Below are 19,774 nucleotides of genomic sequence, written 5' to 3' on the forward strand. Positions count from 1 at the left end.
TATCGCTCATGCAAATGAATAATGGAGGCGGTTAGGTGCGTGATAGCCTAACCTTGCCTGAAACCGGAGACCTATGGTTTAGCTTAGCAGGCTAACACATTCTTGTCAAATTGGTGGCGTGACCCAGATTTGGTCAGTGATTCCTATAAACTGGGGTCATTGCGGAGAAGGTGATAACCTTGCCTGAGACTTGATAACAGGTAACCTAATACCTAGGCTTTAGCTCCGGGGATAACAGTATAGTGGAATGCAGAGTAGAAGACATCTAAAAAGTCGATTAGGCAGAAGTTGGATTTTCAGTCCTAACCAAATGAACAATAATGATCTATTCCATTCTATTCTATTTCATTTCATATTATACCGGTTATTCTACACGCGGAACCTTTAATATTTGGGGTTGTTGGCGGAATGTCTTATATTGAGACAGGATGTGGTGTAACCAAGTTAGACGTGGTGTCGTTTCCATAGAAACGATGGCCGTTGCCAGGGAAGTGAGTGCCGTGTCATCAGCTCACAACAATACATTTCAAAAGATTAAACATTGACGTTAAACAACCAACAAAACTGGTTAGTTAGCCACATTATAGCAAGCTGACTGGCTAGCAACGTTGTAACACTAGCAAAAATGCGGCCACAAAGACAACAGACCAACAACAATACAGCCATTACAGGAAGGTGTCTTTCTCCCACGGTAAGAATGATGTGTCCACAATAAATCATCTTTACTTCCTCTCTGTCTTTATTAGGAAAAAGTTAGCAAGCTAGCTAGCTTATCCAGAAAGCTAATGCAACTCTGTAACAGTCACATAAATGAGCAAGATTGCTATCTATCTAGCTAACGTTACAGGGGCTGGGTTGCATGTTGTTGCTCCACAAATGAATGAATATTATCAAGTGGTCTTGGCTTTGTTGTTGTCACCCTATTGTTACAATTGCCAGTCTTAAGTTGCCTCATCCTTTTCTGTCATTCCCCACAGGTCAACAGCTATAAACTGCACTTTACAGCAGTGAACTCTCAAATACCAGAGAGAAATGTTCAGAGACCAGTGAGTTTGCGTTTGTAGGGAGATCCACAGTGAGGAGTTGTATTTATACTCATGTCCCCATTCCCCAAATTATTTTTTTAATGAGACAATGCATGAACATGGAAAGCATGACATTGTGTCTTGAGTACCCTTTAATTATCAAAGTAATATATTGCTAATTCATTAAATGTTTTATTTGACAGCTGGACGTCCGATGGTCTAAAGACTTTACAAAAGAGATAAACATGGACACCATGAAAATGATTCCACCAAGACAAGGTACTTCTACCTGACTAAATTACAAGACACTGTGACAGTCTCTTACCTGTCCCTGTCTTCTCTGTCTCACCATTTACTTTTCTCTCCAGACAGCAGGCCTAATGCACACAGTGGCCGTGGCAGGCCCTGTGCCCCTGTGCTGGCGTTTGTCAATGAGTTTATGGGCCCTGAGCGTCCCCTCCTACCRCCTGCTGCTGCTCTACCCAGTGGGCTGACTGGGGACCTGGGGCCACAGCCACACAGAGTGAAGCCTAGGAGAGCAACCCACAGTGCAGGGGCCATCTACTCCCACAGTACCTCACCCCTCACCCTGCCAACTGGTGAGTGGCCGCACTCAGGATCCTCCCCCTCTCTTCAGCAATGCCAGCCTCCCTGCTTTTTTTCATGGATCAAAGGCAGTCTAATGGAACGTTCTGCTCTGTGCTCAAGTTAAACATTTCTGGACATGTAAAACCTGATTACTTTGAAAAATGCTTTTCTGAACAAATGCGTCTTTGTAACAGGACCAGGTGATGCCATAACATTGAGTGAGAATTCTCCCTCTGGTTTTCCAATTGACTTTCGTTCCCGTGATGACTGTGCTTTGAGTCCTGAGCGAATAGATTTGGACAGGTAGGCTAAAACACTCATGGGTTTGTTTGTTCAGAGGTCTTTGTTGAGCTTCTCAATACACTGTCATGCAATGGATTGCCAAGTTTGTAATTGCTTGGATAAACCAGTAGGGTGCAGCAAAGTCCCTCATAAAGATTATCCTGCCCTCTGACAAGTGCATGTCAAAGTTGCAGGCATAAAAGAAACACCTGAAACTAGATCCTCCACATACTGGTCTTGATGAGAAGAAAAAAAACTGTCGGGGGAAGTTCTCTTCTGCACTATTCAAGCAATCCAGTAAATTTGGAGGAGGAGTTAAGATGGAGTGTGGCGGGGCACGTTCAGCAGGATTMAACGTTTTGGAACATTCAGATAGAAATTGGCTATGTAGATCAAACTTGCATCTCTGATATGTAGAATAAGGAATCACATCAGCTCTATTCACGGCATTTCTATCTGCAACGTTCGAGAACGTTTGGCAACTGAACAAGTCCCGTCACAGGCTCTCTTTCCAATTCCCCTGAAAACCGGATCATCCTTTTGTTGGGGACTCGGAAGAGACTAGTCAACAATAAACCATATCCATAGCCTCATCCACTTAGAATAATGAGATCTCCTAAACCCTGCGTGCCAGTGTTGGAAGGCAGACAGTGTGGTATCAAGTGGCATGTACCTTTTTTACTGTGAGCCCTCTCTCCTCTGCATCATAACAAGATAATACAGGGTCATCCTCTCACAGAGTGGTGTTGTTGACAATGCTTTTGTGTTTTGAGTGTCAGGCGTGGTCTGGAGGAGTGTCCCCTGCTGGAGGGCATGGGTAGGCTGCGGCTGCTTAACTTTCAGCACAACCTCATCACGCACATCCACAATCTGTCTCATCTGCGGCACCTGGCCTTCCTAGACCTGTATGACAACCACATCTCCCAGATGTCTGGCATCTCAGCCCTGGCCTCTCTCAGAGTGCTTATGCTGGGCAAGAACAGGTTTGTGTTATGTCTCTCCAGCATACAGAACAATAGGATAGGAGCTCCCACTAATTTCAGTGKTTTTACAGTGCATGGGTTGAAGGACAGATGAGAAAACTTTTTAAAAATTACTTTTACCCATTTTTCTCCCCAAATTTGTGATATCCATTTGGTATTTACAGTCTTGTCCCATTGCTGCAACTCCCATACGTACTCGGGAGAGGCGAAGGTCGAGAGCCATGCGTCCTCCAAAACACATCAAACCAAGCCGCACTGCTTCTTGACACAATGCCCGCTTAACCCGTAAGCCAGCCACATCAATGTGTCGGAGGAAACACTGTACACTTGGCGACCGTGTTAGTGTGCATGCGCCCGGCCCGCCACAGGAATCYCTAGAGCGCGGTGGGACAAGGACATCCCTGCCGGCCAAACCCTCCCCTAACCCGGACGATGCTGGGCCAATTGTGCGCTGCCCCATGGGTCTCCCAGTCAGATGAAAAACTTTTTATGGTGTCTTTTTTTGGTGGGATTTTTTGTTACATTTATAAAGATGTTACTGTAGGGATATGCACATCCTGCTTTTTGGATTAAGTGATACTGTATGACTGCCACAGCACAGCTAGCCTATATATCAACCTCCATTGAAAAGTACTTTCCTGCAGGTGCCCAATTTCAGTACAAAACCCTACCACTGCTCTCTTTTGTGAATCTTACATCTAACATCACCTTACTTTAAAACTAAAGGTCAGGAGGGAGGAAGATTAAAGTCACAAATCATGGCAAATGCCACCGAGATCCCATCAATGAGGTCTGGTTTTGTTCCAGAGTCTGTAAAACCTGACATTTGTCTTTTTAGAACCCACTTTCAGAACAGTCCGCGGTACCTTTCAAGCAAAGCATACCACAGATTTAGGTTTCTGATAGAATTTCCAAGGGACTGTAACCTAACTTCCCTAAGTTACAGTTTGGTCTTTATAGACAATCCTTGACGACAGTACAGTGGAAAACAGTCAACTTCCCATCAGTAGAAAATAAATTCCTACCGCTCTTTGACAATCCCATTTCCTGTGCCTGGTAACCATTCAGTTAGCAGATGGGATACCAGCTCTTTGTCATAGTAACATTGTGTTATAGGAGAGCTATCTTGTATAGAATACCAGAGAGGGTGATGTTAATATTATTGTCTGTTTAATGTTTTGCAGAATCCAGAGGATATGCAGTCTGGATAACCTGACTAAACTAGATGTTCTGGACTTGCATGGCAATCAGGTACCATGTTTCAAACCTTAGAAAATTATAACTTCACTTACATTCCTTTTTGTTCTCCAAATATACACCCACATGCATTTATTGTCTGTAATGTTGTTTGCAATACTGTGACCAGTGGGTGACTGTGATATCTAGCTGTGAGGTTCAGCAAGAGCAGAGAGGCACTACCACCTCCCCCATACTGCTGGTTGGTTACTACGTCACTGACTCTGGGCCCCTACAGTTAAGCTCAAGCAGGCTTGACTGCAGGAAAGCAAACACATTAGTTCCTGTTGTGAGGCTTTTGAGTACATTCTATATTCAGTTGTGTGAAAGCAGTGAGTTATATTTGTACTTTTAGTTGAAACTCAGTGCTCTRTCAGCCATTGTTACTAGAGTACTTTACCTTTCTTTTATTTTCCCACCAAATTAAAACATATTTAGGAGCTTACTACTTACACATTCCAGTCTTGCTCTGGGTTACCTTACAGTTCTTCTTCAATTACTGTAATTTCTCTAACAGGCAAGGCTATTTCTGTTCCTTTTACAATGAAGGAAAACCTGATAAAGCTGTTCTACAAATCATTTTAGTGTGAATGGTAAGTTGAGCGAAGGCCGATTTGATGATCTTTTCTCCTTAGATAGGCCTACAGTATGATCTGGCTGCTGTCACAATGTATTAAAAGCCTGTGAAGAGAGGGGATCACAGTAATACTGGTGTCAAATCAGGATTTTGCCAGCACCTGTAAAAAGAGGATAGGATTGAAAAGTCATCTGTCCGCAGTGCTGGTTGTTTGAAATGTGCTGCCAGTATATCGCCCACATTGCTCCAGTGAAAGTCAACCCAGAGTCCCTGTGAGACTCCTCTCTCTGACTCCGGCTGCTCTTTTTCATGTGTCTCATACTCTCATTCCCAATTAAACATTGGTTTCTGTTAATCTACCTAGCAGCCGTTGTTTTCCAGTGACTTCTGACCACGAAACATACTGTGTCTTCTTCTTTCTCTTACCACATTTGTACTTCCCAAAGTACAGCAGTGTTTAAGTCACCTATGTATGACCACAAATAAGGGATCATTTCTGCCTTTATTTCAAATCACCCCTGCCTGGCCTCTCGTTTTACCCAGAAGGGAGATGTGCTCTGGGGATAGGAAGTTGTCGTATTTCCAGTTTGTTGGAAATGTTCAAGAGGAATATCTCTTTGGGAAGGAAGGACATTCAACCCCATTGACCAGGTCCTGGAGTTAGAGAATGACATCATATTGATAAATAACCTGTCCTTTCATTGGTTGAGTGATGGATTGTGCTCACAATATGTTCCTCTGTATCTAGTTGACACTAGCGATAACGGCTGCTATTCAATGAGGACAAGGCTACAACATTTTTTATCCCTTGAGAGTTTTTGAATGGCACTACATTTATTGTATCAGGAATGCAAGGAGTACCAGTATATGATGTCTACAATGAATTACATTAGAAATTCAAAATCATTAATCAAACAGACAATATTTAACTTCATTATGAAACTATTTGAAACTTACAATGCACTTTGACATTTTTATTTTTAGACATATAAAGGACAGATGTGACCCTGCCTGCAGAGCAAATATCCCTATAGGACATTAAAACTTCAACAGTCCCCTGACCTCTCATGTTCCTCCTCTCTAAAATGAGTGGGGAACCACTGTAACATATTTTGGATGCGTGATCCACCCCAACAGAAAGCAGTTCTACAGTTATCTGTAACACAACCCAGTTAAATATTTTCAGATGAGATGATCTAATCTGCCCTGACGAGAGATGTAAAATTACTGTTCAGTGAAAGATACAGCCAGTGTGGAGTGGACCCTCTGGCTTTTTTAGCTTTGCAGAGGATGATGTCCCAGTCCCAGCCAGGGCTGAGATTAGTTTAGCCATGTGCTGACTTGTGTTAAAGTGGACTTGAGACAGAGAGAATGCTTTTCATTGGAGCCATGGTGGAACTGTGAATCAAAGAGAACACCACTGGGAAGCCTCAGTTGGAGTGGAACATTACCTCACTCTGTTGTATTTGTCAGCAGTCATAACAAAAGTTGTTTCAATCTCAACGTCTCTTGCCTGTCTCTCTAGTCTCTGTCCAATAACAACAGTATTTTGAGAGGCATTTGGGGGACTTAATACACCTGGGCCTATTGTCAGAACTCCATAACTGAGATACCACTATTCACTACTGGCAGCTGGACAACTTACTGTACAAATAGACAGCTATAATAAAATGTATTTATATTCAATCAAATGTATTTATAAAGCCCTTCTTACATCAGCTGATGTCACAAAGTGCTGTACAGAAACCCAGCCTAAAACCCCAAACAGCAAGCAATGCAGGTGTAGAAGCACGGTGGCTAGGAAAAACTCCCTAGAAAGGCTGGAACATAGGAAGAAACCTAGAGAGGAACCAGGCTATGAGGGGTGGCCAGTCCTCTTCTGGCTGTGCCATGTGGAGATTATAACAGAACATGTCCAATATGTTCAAATGTTCATAGATGACTAGCAGGGTCAAATAATAATAATCACAGTGGTTGTAGAGGGTGCAACAGGTCAGCGCCTCAGGAGTAAATGTCAGTTGGCTTTTCGTAGCCGATCATTCACAGTATCTCTACCGCACCTGCTGTCTCTAGAGTTGAAAACAGCAGGTCTGGGACAAGGTAGAATATCCGGTGAACAGGTCAGGGTTCCATAGCCGCAGGCAGAACAGTTGAAACTGGAGCGGCAGCACGACCAGGTGGACTGGGGACAGCAAGGAGTCTTCAGGCTCAGTAGTCCTGAGGCATGGTCCTAGGGCTTAGGTCCTCCGAGAGAGAGAAAGAGGGAAAGAGAGAGAGAGAGAGAAAGAGAGAGAGAATTAGAGAGCATACTTAAATTCACACAGGACACCGGATAGGACAGGATAAATACTCCAGATATAACAGACTGACCCTAGCCCCCGACACATAAACTATTGCAGCATAAATACTGAAGGCTGAGACAGGAGGGGTCTGGAGACACTGTGGGGCGACGGGGCGTCCGACGATACCCCCGGACAGGGCCAAACAGGCAGGATATAACCCCACCCACTTTGCCAAAGCAGAGCCCKCACACCAACTTACTATCCTGAGACAAGGCCGAGTATAGTCCACGAAGATCTCCCCCGCGGCACGAACCCGAGGGGGGGCGCCAACCCGGACAGGAAGATCACGTCAGTGACTCAACCCACTCAAGTGACGCACCCCTCCTAGGGACGGCATGGAAGAGCACCAGTAAGCCAGTGACTCAGCCCCAGGCAGAGACAGCAAGGGCGATTTGTTGCTCCAGTGCCTTTCCGTTCACCTTCACACTCCTGGGCCAGACTACACTCAATCATAGGACCTACTGAAGAGATGAGTCTTCAATAAAGACTTAAAMGTTGAGACCGAGTCTGCGTCTCTCACATGGATAGGCAGACCATTCCATAAAAATGGAGCTCTAGTATAGCCAGTTATAATTGTAACGGTTTAGCAGATTATTAAAAAAGAAGATCAGTCTTTACATGGCTAAAAGAAAAGGAATTTAACATATACTGTTTACAGGAAACTCACTCTACATCCTTAGATGAAGTTGCGTGGTAAAAGGAATGGGGTGGTGAAATAATTTTCTGTCATGGACAAAGGAACTCAAAGGGTGTGATGATATTAATTAACAAAAATTTCGCTCTGAAAATGCAAATAGGAATGATTCGCAAGGAAGGTGGATCCTTTTGAATATGAAAGTGGACAAAAAAGAGACTTGGCTCATTAATCTATATGGTCCAAATCAGGATGATCCACACTTCTTCGAAAACATTTATACCAATTTATTGAACTTACAGGGAACAAATGATCTAATCATTATGGTAGGAGACTATAACACAGTGTTAAGTACCTCAATGGACCGTAAAGGTAATCACTCTACAAACTATCATCACCGTGCCCTTAAGGAAATCACAAATATTATGGACACATTAGAAATAGTGGATATTTGGAGACTAGAAAACCCCGACCTAGTGAGATATACATGGAGGAGACTTAATCAAGCTAGTCGTCTTGACTACTTTCTTATCTCTTTCTCTCTTGCATCAAAGGTTAAAACAGTTTTAATAGGAGACAGAATGCGATCGGATCATCATCTAATTGGCATTCACATAACTCTTACAGATTTTCCACGTGGACGGGGATATTGGAAATTGAATCAAAGTTTACTGGAGGACAGCTTATTTTTAACTAAGACAAAATCATTTATAACTAAATTTTTCCAATATACTTTTTCCAGTATAATATACTTATTGTTTGGGATACCTTTAAATGTACCTTCAGGGGTCATTCAGTTCAATATTCATCAATAATAAAAAAGCAGTTTCTGGCTAAAGAGACAAGACTAACAAGGGAAGTCCATGAACTAATAGTACAGGTAGATAGCAATAAAAGTGATACTACAGAGATACAAAATAAGTTAGAGGAAAAACAAAAAAAACTTGAGGAACTTATTCAAGAACGATCTAATGTAATCTATTACATAAGTAAAGCAAACTGGATGGAATATTGAGAAAAATGCACAAAATTCTTCCTGAATCTCCAATACAGGAACGCTAACAAAAATAATTTGCAGAAACTCGTTACTGAATACGGAGTCATCTATGATTCTCCGGATGATATTTTAAAAGAGGAAGCAAATTATTTTAGGCAGATGTTCTCTTTTCCATCTAATCCTTTCTCACTGAATGAAGATTATGGTAAGGAATTCCTTCAAAAAAAAAAAAAAAATGGAAAATTAACAAATGTACAGAAAGATCAGTGCAAAGGCCAAATTACAGAGGAAGAACTTTTTGAGACTATTAAATCCTTTCAGTCTGGAAAAACCCCAGGGCTTGATGGCATACCGGTAGAGGTATATCATGTATTTTTTGATATACTAAAAGCTCCATTGTTAGATTGTTTTAACTACTCCTATAGAAATGGTAGTCTATCAGGTACTCATCAGGAAGGTCTGATTTCTCTATTATTAAAACAAGACCCAGATGGCAAATATAAAGATCCAGTCTATCTAAAAAAAACTGGAGGCCCCTTACACTTCAATGTTGTGATGCAAAAATACTAGCAAAATGCATAGCACTCAGGATTAAAAGGGTTTTACCAGGTATTGTTAATCCTGATCAGACAGGTTTTTTACATGGACGATACATTGGAGATAATATACGACAACTACTACAAATAATAGAACATCATGAAACATATAAGAAGCCAGGAATGGTATTTATGGGAGGATTTTGAAAAGGCATTTGATAAAGTAAGACTGGATTTTATTTATAAATGACTGGATTTTTTTCAATTTCGGTAATTCTCTGATAAAATGGGTAAAAATAATGTATAGCAACCCCAGGTGTAAAATAGCAAATAACGGCTACTTCTCAAAGAGTTTTGAATTGTCAAGAGGAGTTAAACAAGGGTGTCCGCTGTCACCATATCTATTCGTTATGGCCATCGAAATGCTAGCTATTAAAATCAGATCCAAAAACAACATTAGAGGATTAGAAATCCAAGGCTTAAAAACAAACGTGTCCATGTATGCCGATGACTCAAGTTTTATATTAAGTCCGCAAGCTAGATCCCTGCAATGTCTCATTGAAGATCTAGATAACTTTTGTGTACTCTCTGGACTAAAACCTAATTATGATTAGTTTACAATATTACGTATTGGATCCTTAAAAAATAAAACTTTTACATTACCCTGCAGTTTACCTATAAAATGGGTAGACATTTCGGTAGACATACTCGGTATTCATATCACAAAATATATAAATAAGCTCTCCACAATGAATTTCAATAGAAAACTTGTAAAAATAGACAAGATCCTGCAACCACGGAGAGGTAAATACCCGTCTATGTATGGAAAAATTGCCTTGATTAACTCCTTAGTCATATCTCAGTTTACTCACTTATGGCACTGCCTACTCCTGATGATTAGTTTTTTCAAATCATATGAGCAAAAAATATTTAGCTTTATCTGGGACGCTAAACCAGACAAAATAAAACGTGCCTATCTATATAATGAATATGAATTGGGTGGGTTGAGATTATTAAATATAAAAGCACTAAACCTCTCTCTAAAAGCTTCACTCATTCAAAAGTTTTATTTGAACCCTAAATGGTTCTCAAGTACATTACTAAGAAAAGCTCATCCATTGTTTAAAAATTGCCTTTTTGCCTTTGTGTAGATTGCCATGTCTCATTTTCGATTAATTGAAAATGATACTTTTTTCAAAGTATCTCTCTTTTTCAATCAAGCATTGCAGAGCTGGCTACAATTTCAATTTCATCCCCCTGAAAAGATATGACAAATATTATGGCTGAACTCAAATGTGCTGGTTGATAAAATACCTGTTTTTATGGGAAAGATGTTTGAAAAGGGTATTTTGTTCTTAAATGATATTGTAAATTGGAATGGTAGAGTTATGTCTTTCATGGAGTTATCATAATTGTACGGAAAGGTCTGCTCAATCCAAGAGTACAACCAATTGATTACAGCATTGCCCCAAAAATGGAGGAGGCTGGTGGCAGCAGGAGGAGGTAGGGAACTTGTCTGTCTGCCCAATATAAAGGATCAAAATTGGCAAAGGAATAAAAATAGCATAAATAGGAAAGTATACCAGTTTCATTTGAGGACCAGGATGTTGACAACTGCCATACAGATTGCAAAATAGTTGGGAAGAGATTTTTGATGTACCGATTCCATGGTATGAGTTGATATATAAAACAATGCAAGATTCTAGACTTTGTGCTTTTCAGCTAAAATTATTATATAGAATTCTGGCCATCAACAAAATGTTGAATATTTGGGGCATAAAATCATCAAAGCTCTGCAGATTTTGTTGTGAGGATACAGAATCAATAGACCATTTATTTTGGTATTGCTCTCAGGTAGCCTCTTTCTGGTCTCAGGTTCAGGAATGGCTGAAAATACATAGCATTGATATAAAATTGACCCTAGAAATAGTACTGTTAGAAGATCTGGAGAGACCGGGTCAGTCAATTACTAATATACTAATACTCTTAGTAAAAGTATTTATCTTCAACTCGCAATCTGTGGATTCTATTTGATTAGATAGATTGAAATTGTACGTTAAACATCACAGCATAGTTGAAAGATATGTGTTGCGTTGAAACCCGAAGTGGGTGGCCAGCAGAGATAGATGGGATGGGCTGAGGGAAGCTGAGGGTTGGTATGTGGAATTGGAGACAACTGGGCGTGGAGTTGCTGTGTGAGAGATAAAATGATGGTCAAAGATAAAAGTTATTTTTTTTAAATGACACTAAGTGGCAGTGTTTTTACAACTAATGCCGGTTTGCCTGAGGCTGATGCCGTGCAGGTGTTTGTACACATGCATATACACACACTCTCGTTCAAATAAACACATAGAAGAACACACACATACATGTAATAGTGCCAGACATACACACAAACATACAGTTGGCATTGCTGTTATGATTTTAGTTGTCCTTGATGTCCTTTGTTTTAAATACATTTTGTTTTTGCGTTGTTTGCTGTTTTCTTCTGTCTTCTCCTTTTTTCTCTTTAGTTCATTCTCTTGGTTGTTGGTGCATTGGYGGGTTCTTGGGGGTGGGGAATGGAAATCATTTTATTTTTTATTTTTCTTCCTGGGGAACTGTGGGGACAGCTATTGGGGAACTGTGGGGGGATCTTGGAGGGGTCGGGTTCACGTTTTTTGGCCTGGTGGTAGATCGGTCAACATGCCCTTGAGCAGGGCATTGACCCTGGATGCTTCTGTGTGTCGCTCTGAATGGGAATTTGTTGGATGACTGGTATGATGTAGTTGTTGAGCAGCTTCACTGCAAGTATATTCTATATTTAGAATATTCAATAAATAAAATAAATATATATATTTTTTAAATGGAGCACTATAGGAGAAAGCCCTGCCTCCAGCTGTTTGCTTAGAAATTGTAGGGATAGTAAGGAGGCCTGCGTCTTGTGACCGTAGCGTACATGTAGGTATGTACGGCAGGACCAAATCGGAAAGATAGTTAGGAGCAAACCCATGTAATGCTTTGTTGGTTAGCAGTAAAACCTTGAAATCAGCCCTAGCCTTAACAGGAAGCCAGTATAGAGAGGCTAGCACTGGAGTAATATGATAATTTTTMGGGGTTCTAGTCAAGATTCTAGCAGCCTTGTTTAGCACTAACTGAAGTTTATTTAGTGCTTTATCCAGGCTTTAGCCTGGATAAGTAGAGCATTGTAGTAGTCTAACCTGGAAGTGACAAAAGCATGGATGAATTCTTCTGCATAATTTTTGGACAGAAAGTTTTAAGATTTTTGCAATGTTACATAGATGGAAGAACATAGCATAGCACTGTTACACTGGCCTTAGAGTGATTCGGCTATGAAAGCACTGTCTGGTCAAGCTATGAAAGAGGAAAGTCAGAGAGAAGAGTGTGCCTCAGTATCACTCATGAAAGGGCTTTAGATGTGGAGAGCAGGCTGTCACCCCCCTCCCTCCCCTAAATGGAAGGGAAAAGTAGAGGCCCTTTTAGCCAGAGCTCCAGAGCTCTATGCAGCTTCTGTCCTTTAAATGATGTTCACTGTTCATTTAAAGATTCTGCCCTAAGCTAACAACCATACTCAGTCTGTCTTGATTCATGTCTACTTGCATCAAGCTCACTGCAGTAGCCTTTCAACCTTTGACCCCTGGAGTAACATGCAGTGTATCATCATCAAGGGAAAAGGAACCCCCACAGCCGGCCCCTCAGTGGTAGTTAGTTCTGGGTTGTATCCCAAATGGCATCCTATTCCCTATATAGTGCACTACTTTTGACCAGTGCCATATGAGCCCTTGTCAAAGGTAGTGCACTACATAGGGAATAGGGTGGTAATTTGGGACYCATCCCTACCTCTGAAATGGAGAGGACACAGGACTGAGTGGCACACACCTCACAGCCCCACACTCAGACTGACAGACAGGCAGCAACCGGGGAATCCCCTGGACCCTGAAGTAGTTTGTTTCATTTTGACAAGAGGCCATACAGTTCCCCCTCAACCAGAATGAGGCCAGGGCCACATTTCACTACTACTGACCCTTTTGGATTTTGGATGCCTTTTGGACTCAAGGTTCAAAGAGAATACTGACTTTGTTTTGACATCGAAATTATGATAATATGGGTCAGAAACTAAGTTAGCGATTGTGAGGGTTGAATTGGATGGTYACATTGTATGTTAAAAATTCAAAGAAGTTATCTCCAACTCATTTGAAGGTATAATTTATTTTGGGCTGTTTTTAGCAGAGAATATGGAATGGCCTTAGGCTAGTAAATCAGGGTACACAGATGTCTGCTCTACTCCGCTGTACTCAAGAGTTTTATTTTGCACAACAAACAGAACTGGCATGTCTCATCATTTGATTTAGACAATACAGAGCATATTCTCAACACTGAAAATCACCCGTATGGCCCCTATCACCTCCTCAATATATTTACAACAGCACAGCCTCAAGACAAGCCCCTGAAGGTGTGAGCCTAGTCTTTCATTCATCAGAGAACATTTCACCAGTTTATCACAGTGATGTTTCTGTCTGTGTTTCCCTGTGCCTTCAGATCTCCCAGATAGGGAACCTCTCCCACCTGTCTGAGCTGCGCGTGTTGAACTTGGCAGGGAACTGCATCTCCAGGGTGGACAACCTGCAGGGCCTGGACTCACTGACCGAGATCAACCTGAGACGCAACTGCATCTCCACTGTGGTGAGGGAGAGGAGGGGATTTTATTTTATAAGGATCCCCATTAGCCGAGGCCAATGGTGACAGCTAATCTTACTTGGAAAAATAAATTACAGACAAAATACTTTACAATTTACACTACTGTTCAAAAGTTTGGGGTCACTTAGAAATGTCCTTGTTTTCCATGAAAACATGCATGAAATGAGTTGCAAAATTAATAGGAAATATAGTCAAGACATTGACATGGTTATAGATAATGATTTTTAACTGAAATAATAATTGTGTCCTTCAAACTTTGCTTTCGTCAAAGAATCCTTCATTTGCAGCAATTACAGCCTTGCAGACCTTTGGCATTCTAGTTGTCAATTTGTTGAGGTAATCTGAAGAGATTTCACCCCATGCTTCCTGAAGCACCTCCCACAAGTTGGATTGGCTTGATGGGCACTTCTTACGTACCATACGGTCAAGCTGCTCCCACAACAGCTCAATAGGGTTGAGATCCAGTGACTGTGCTGGCCACTCCATTATAGACAGAATAACAGCTGACTGCTTCTTCCCTAAATAGTTATTGCATAGTTTGGAGCTGTGCTTTGGGTCATTGTCCTGTTGTAGGAGGAAATTGGCTCCAATTAAGTGCCCGTCCACAGGGTATGGCATGGCGTTGCAAAATGGAGTGATAGCCTTTGTTCTTCAAGATCCCTTTTACCCTGTTCAAATCTCCCACTTTACCACCACCAAAGCACCCTCAGACCATCACATTGCCTCCACCATGCTTGACAGATGGTGTCAAGCACTCCTCCAGCATCTTTTCATTTTTTCTGCGTCTTACGAATGTTCTTCTTTGTGATCCGAACACCTCAAACTTAGATTCGTCTGTCCATAACACTTTTTTCCAATCTTCCTCTGCCGAGTGTCTGTGTTCTTTTGCCCATCTTAATCTTTTCTTTTTATTGGCCAGTCTGAGATATGGCTTTTTCTTTGCAACTCTGCCTAGAAGGCCAGCATCCCGAGTCGCCTCTTCACTGTTGACGTTGAGACTGGTGTTTTGCGTGTACTATTTAATGAAGCTGCCAGTTGAGGACTTGTGAGGCATCTGTTTCTCAAACTAAACACTCTAAACTACTTGTCCTCTTGCTCAGTTGTGCACCGGTGCCTCCCACTCCTCTTTCTATTCTGGTTAGAGCCAGTTTGCGCTGTTCTGTGAAGGGAGTAGTACATAGCGTTGTACGATATCTTCAGTTTCATCGCAGATTCTCGCATGGAATAGCCTTCATTTCCCAGAACAAGAATAGACTTATGAGTTTCAGAAGAAAGTTCTTTGTTTCTGGCCATTTTGAGCCTGTAATCGAACCCACAAATGCTGATGCTCCAGTAGTCTAAACTAGTCTAAAGAAGGACAGTTTTATTGCTTCTTTAACCAGGACAATAGTTTTCAGCTGTACTAACATAATTGCAAAATGGTTTTCTAATGATCAATTAGCCTTTTAAAATGATAAACTTGGATTAGCTAACACAACGTGCCATTGGAACTGTCACGACTTCCGCCGAAGTCGGTTCCTCTCATTGTTCAGGCGGCGTTCGGCGGTCAACGTCACCGGTCTTCTAGCCATCACCTTTCATTTCCATTTGTTTTGTCTTGTTTTCCCGCACACCTGGTTTACATTCCCTCATTACGTGACGTGCATATAACCCTCTGTTCCCCCCATGTCTGTGTGTGGAATTGTTTGTTGTAAAGTGTATGTGCACTTCAGACTGGTTTGCTACGGGTTATTACAACCCGTATTTTGTTGTTCTGAGCGAATTTTTTTTTGCTCATTAAACTTCTCCGGATGTTACCCAGTTCTGCTCTCCTGCGCCTGACTTCCCTGCAGCCAGTTACGCACCTCTTACAGGAACACAGGAGTGATGGTTGCTGATAATGGGCCTCTGTACGCCTATGTAGATATTCCATTAAAAATCAGTCATTTCCAGCTACGATAGTCATTTACAACATTAACAATGTCTACACTGTATTTCTGATCAATTTAATGTTATTTTAATGGACAAAAAATGTGTTTTCTTTCAAAAACAAGGACCTTTCTAAGTGACCCCAACGGTAGTGTACATATATTTAAAAACATTAACGTTCTGTGTTGTGTGTGTGTGTGTGTGTGTGTGGTGTGTGTGTGTGTGTGTGTGTGTGTGTGTGTGTGTGTGTGTGTGTGTGTGTGTGTGTGTGTGTGTGTGTGTGTGTGTGTGTGTGTGCGCGCACATCTATCAGTTACACATACTGTACATGTCAGTATATACACACAACATAGCATACATACTGAGAGCTGCTGGGTTTTGGGATCTGAGGGGCCACAGGCGGGGTTGGTGGAGGGACTGCAGGCATGACATACCGAGGGTGCTACTGACTGACTGATGGCAGAGCAGAGCCCTGGCTGTTCTGAACTGAAGCAGCTGGATTGTGTCTAATCCTTTGGGCTCACACTAATGCACTGTGCAGATGTAATGGCTCAGGCCTATAGTGATTCAGATCTGTGCTAAGATCGCAAACAGCTTGGCCCTTCTATCATCACAGTAATGGTTGAAGATGGTTCCCCCACTCTGCAATATACTGTGCAAGAACAGTATGCTGCTGTGTTGCTAATGCTGGCATTATAACAGATGCACACATCCAACTGTCGTGGTTATATATACACACTCATTGGCATACAGCTGATGGCTTAAGCTAGTTCCCCAAGGTGTTGCCAGTGTCTGTCCCCCTACCTACTCACGCATTGAGATGTGTAGACAGATTATCATTTTCTTCTTAGATGATGATGTTAGCTGCAGATTCTTCTTTCATCTTGTTATCATCCTCCGCTGCTGGCACAAGCCTTGYCATGTTTTCCTTATTTTGATGTTTGTCTTGGTATCACATTTAGACGTTTTTCTGTTTCATGTCTCACCAAGAAAAAACACAAAGTGAAGTAGCATACTTGTACTCCTGTCATTCATTTACGGTGGTTAGCAAGGGGAAATAGCTAGCTCATTAACCCCTCCTCATGCTGACTCCAGTGGAAATTAAATAGGATATTTTTTAAACAGAAATTCCCTCCCCCTACGTTTCTATAGTATAGTATTTCTGATCAACAGAGGAGCACAAACAGGCCTAAACAGGTCCTTCACCAAACCCTTCCCTCACTTGGTATGTTGGAAAATTCGACAAGCTCTCACAGTCTCACGTCAGAATTAGACGTTCATTCATGTTTCTCAAACATCAAATTTCAAAGTGTTTAAGGTTAAGTTTAGGCAGTAACTCTGAATTTTTAAGGTTAGGGTTTAGTTTAGGCATTAACTCTGAAATCTTATGGTTAGGCATTAACTCCGAATGGTTAAGGCAGTAGCTCCCAAACTGTGGGGCGCGGCCCCCGGGCACAAGGATCAAAAATATATATATACACTACCGGTCCAACGTTTTAGAACACCTACTCATTAAAGGATTTTTCTTTATTTTTACTATTTTCTACATTGTAGAATAATAGTGACGACATCAAAACTAGGTAATAACACATATGGAATCATGTAGTAACCAAAAAAGTGTTAAACAAATCAACATATATTTTATATTTGAGATTCTTCAAATAGCCACCCTTTGCCTTGTTGACAGCTTTGCACACTATTGGCATTCTCTCAACCAGCTTCACCTGGAATGCTTTTCCAACAGTCTTGAAGGAGTTCCCACATATGCTGAGCACTTGGGGGGGGAGGGGGGCTGTTGCCCAATATTGGAGGGGGCCCCGAGTGAATTTTTGGGGAGATTAAGGTTTATATCATTGGATTTGAACATGCAACCTACTTTTGTACCTGAGGCAGATGTTTAATCCCATCTCCCATCCCTGTCCACAACGCCCTAGCAAAACCGAAACCTTTTTGAAGGTAACAGCGCTCATGATTGTCTCTAGTGGCCAGTTTCTATGTCATCTCCCGACATCATCAGACATGGATGGACGTCTAATCCTGACTTGTATCACGTGACCAGGCTGGATTTTTTTTTTTTAAACAGAAATGTCACATCTTATCAACTACAGCTTCTGTTTACTCACCTAGAAGTTTTGCTGAAATTACTTTTAATAATCGGATATAATGTTTTATTGGCCTCACTGGAGGATGGAGAAAAAATTCTACCCTTCAGCATTTTTCTCAAGGCTCTTTCATTATCCGGATTGCAGGCGCAAACTAAACACAGATACTTTCAGGTGTCTTAAAAGGTTTTCCTTTTCATTATAGTGAGGAATAGAGTGGATTTTTGGAAAGGACTTGAAGGGAAAGACAAATACATTGAAGTGCACTTTTCCAAACAGGTTTAAACCTACACTTAAACATTGGGCTCAGTTACATGGAAGGCCAGTATTTTAGACATACTGTATGTATAACCCTTTGGGTACTGTGCTACATAGAGTACATGTCTGAAAGGTTTGTTTACCCTAGAAAACCATCCTAAATGACACCTAAAATGGAACAGTTTGGAGATGATGGTAACACAGTATCACTCTGTTTGTGATGAATGGGTGATATACTGTTCTGTATGGTTTTAGTCTGTATATTGTATGCACTCTCTAAAAGACAAGTAACTTAAACAACCTCAGCCATTGAATGACCAGGTCACCAGTAGCACTTACTAAGGATCACACACACACACACACGCACACACACAGACACACACACACGTGTTTGTTGGCGCTTCTCTTTGTAGTGTTGTTGCGTGCAGCAGAGACAGCGGTTATGAGAGGTTGTGTTGGCACAGTAATGGTTGTAGGGGAGCTCCTCAGTGTGTGAGAAAATCAAACACACGCAAGCTGTCAGCATAGCTGGGGTGGAGCTGAGCTGTAGAGGTGAAGCCCAGGACATGCAGGAGAGAGACTGACACCAGGTTCAGACACACCTCCTAGTCTCTGGGCCGCTGCTGTTAGAAGATGAGATAGACAGCGGTGGCTTTTTTTATGCACCACATCAGCCCAGTGATGACATCACTCTGTCTGAGACTCTGTGTCTAAATTTAGACTCAGCCACGGTCGGAGCTGGAAGTGCTGTTGCACTGACGGAGAAGCAGAGGTGAATATTCAGTCTGGGAAGCAGGTGTATGTGTGGTAGACTATGTGCTCATACTGTGGTATGAATTGCATTTTCAGCATGCAGAAATGTATGTTATAAGGATTCATTGCAGCGTTCTCCTCAAAGCCTACTWTGTGACACTGTGAGCACAATCATCTAATGTCTTTATTTCAGGAGCAGAGCGTTCCTGTCACTATGGGGATGCTTCAGCAGACAGTACTGTTAATGTGTAGCAGTAGAGAAATGTTCCTATAAAAGCAGTGTTGCAAATAGCAGAGATTACAGCCTCCCTCACACCTGTCTCTCTCATTATAATTTATGCAATGATTGATTTAATTATTTCACGACATCTCCAATCAGACATAGCCATAATCCTAATTATGGCAACAGCACCCCTGCGGAGGCAGCATCCCTGTAATACTGTTAGAGACAGTAAGCTATAAAAGCAAAGAGAGTCACACACACCATATGTATAAATTCCTAATAATTTATTGTGTAAAACACCAACATTTCGGCGTCACTGTGCCTTCTTTAGGGTAATGTAATGAATGCTTGAACCAGGTTATGTAGACAAACAGTGCAATTAGTGCAACAAATGACAATAGTGAGGGGTGTCATAATTATTAGGTTGATTATAAGGAATTGAGTGAAACTGCTAAAAGACAATAGTTTACAGCATATTGAATATATTAGGGTATTGTTAGCATTATCATCAACATATATTATTGTTTAATTTAATTTCACATATATATTTAATTGTTTCCAATTTCATAAAAATGTTTTTACATGTAATCTTTTGGTTCAACCAAAATGCATAATAAGCATAATCAACAGGG

The 19,774-nt window shown here is 41.4% G+C and overlaps 1 protein-coding gene across 2 annotated transcripts in view; it reads left to right on the forward strand.

Moving 5' to 3' along the window:
* The first annotated feature begins 464 nt into the window (after positions 1–464).
* LOC111969515 (leucine-rich repeat-containing protein 49) overlaps positions 465–19,774 on the forward strand; it is a 90,530-nt gene continuing 71,220 nt past the window's right edge. The window contains exons 1-8 of one of the 2 annotated variants that reach the window (XM_023995696.1): positions 465–691; positions 978–1,046; positions 1,229–1,304; positions 1,394–1,624; positions 1,808–1,916; positions 2,675–2,878; positions 4,063–4,129; positions 13,740–13,883. In XM_023995696.1, the coding sequence (XP_023851464.1) occupies positions 626–691; positions 978–1,046; positions 1,229–1,304; positions 1,394–1,624; positions 1,808–1,916; positions 2,675–2,878; positions 4,063–4,129; positions 13,740–13,883 (966 nt within the window). In that variant the 5' untranslated portion in view covers positions 465–625. The remainder of the gene's footprint in view (positions 692–977; positions 1,047–1,228; positions 1,305–1,393; positions 1,625–1,807; positions 1,917–2,674; positions 2,879–4,062; positions 4,130–13,739; positions 13,884–19,774) is intronic. The other variant, XM_070445466.1, reaches the window with a different exon arrangement.

The sequence above is a fragment of the Salvelinus sp. IW2-2015 genome, linkage group LG10, assembly GCF_002910315.2.
Source record: "Salvelinus sp. IW2-2015 linkage group LG10, ASM291031v2, whole genome shotgun sequence".
Lineage (NCBI taxonomy): Eukaryota > Metazoa > Chordata > Actinopteri > Salmoniformes > Salmonidae > Salvelinus > Salvelinus sp. IW2-2015.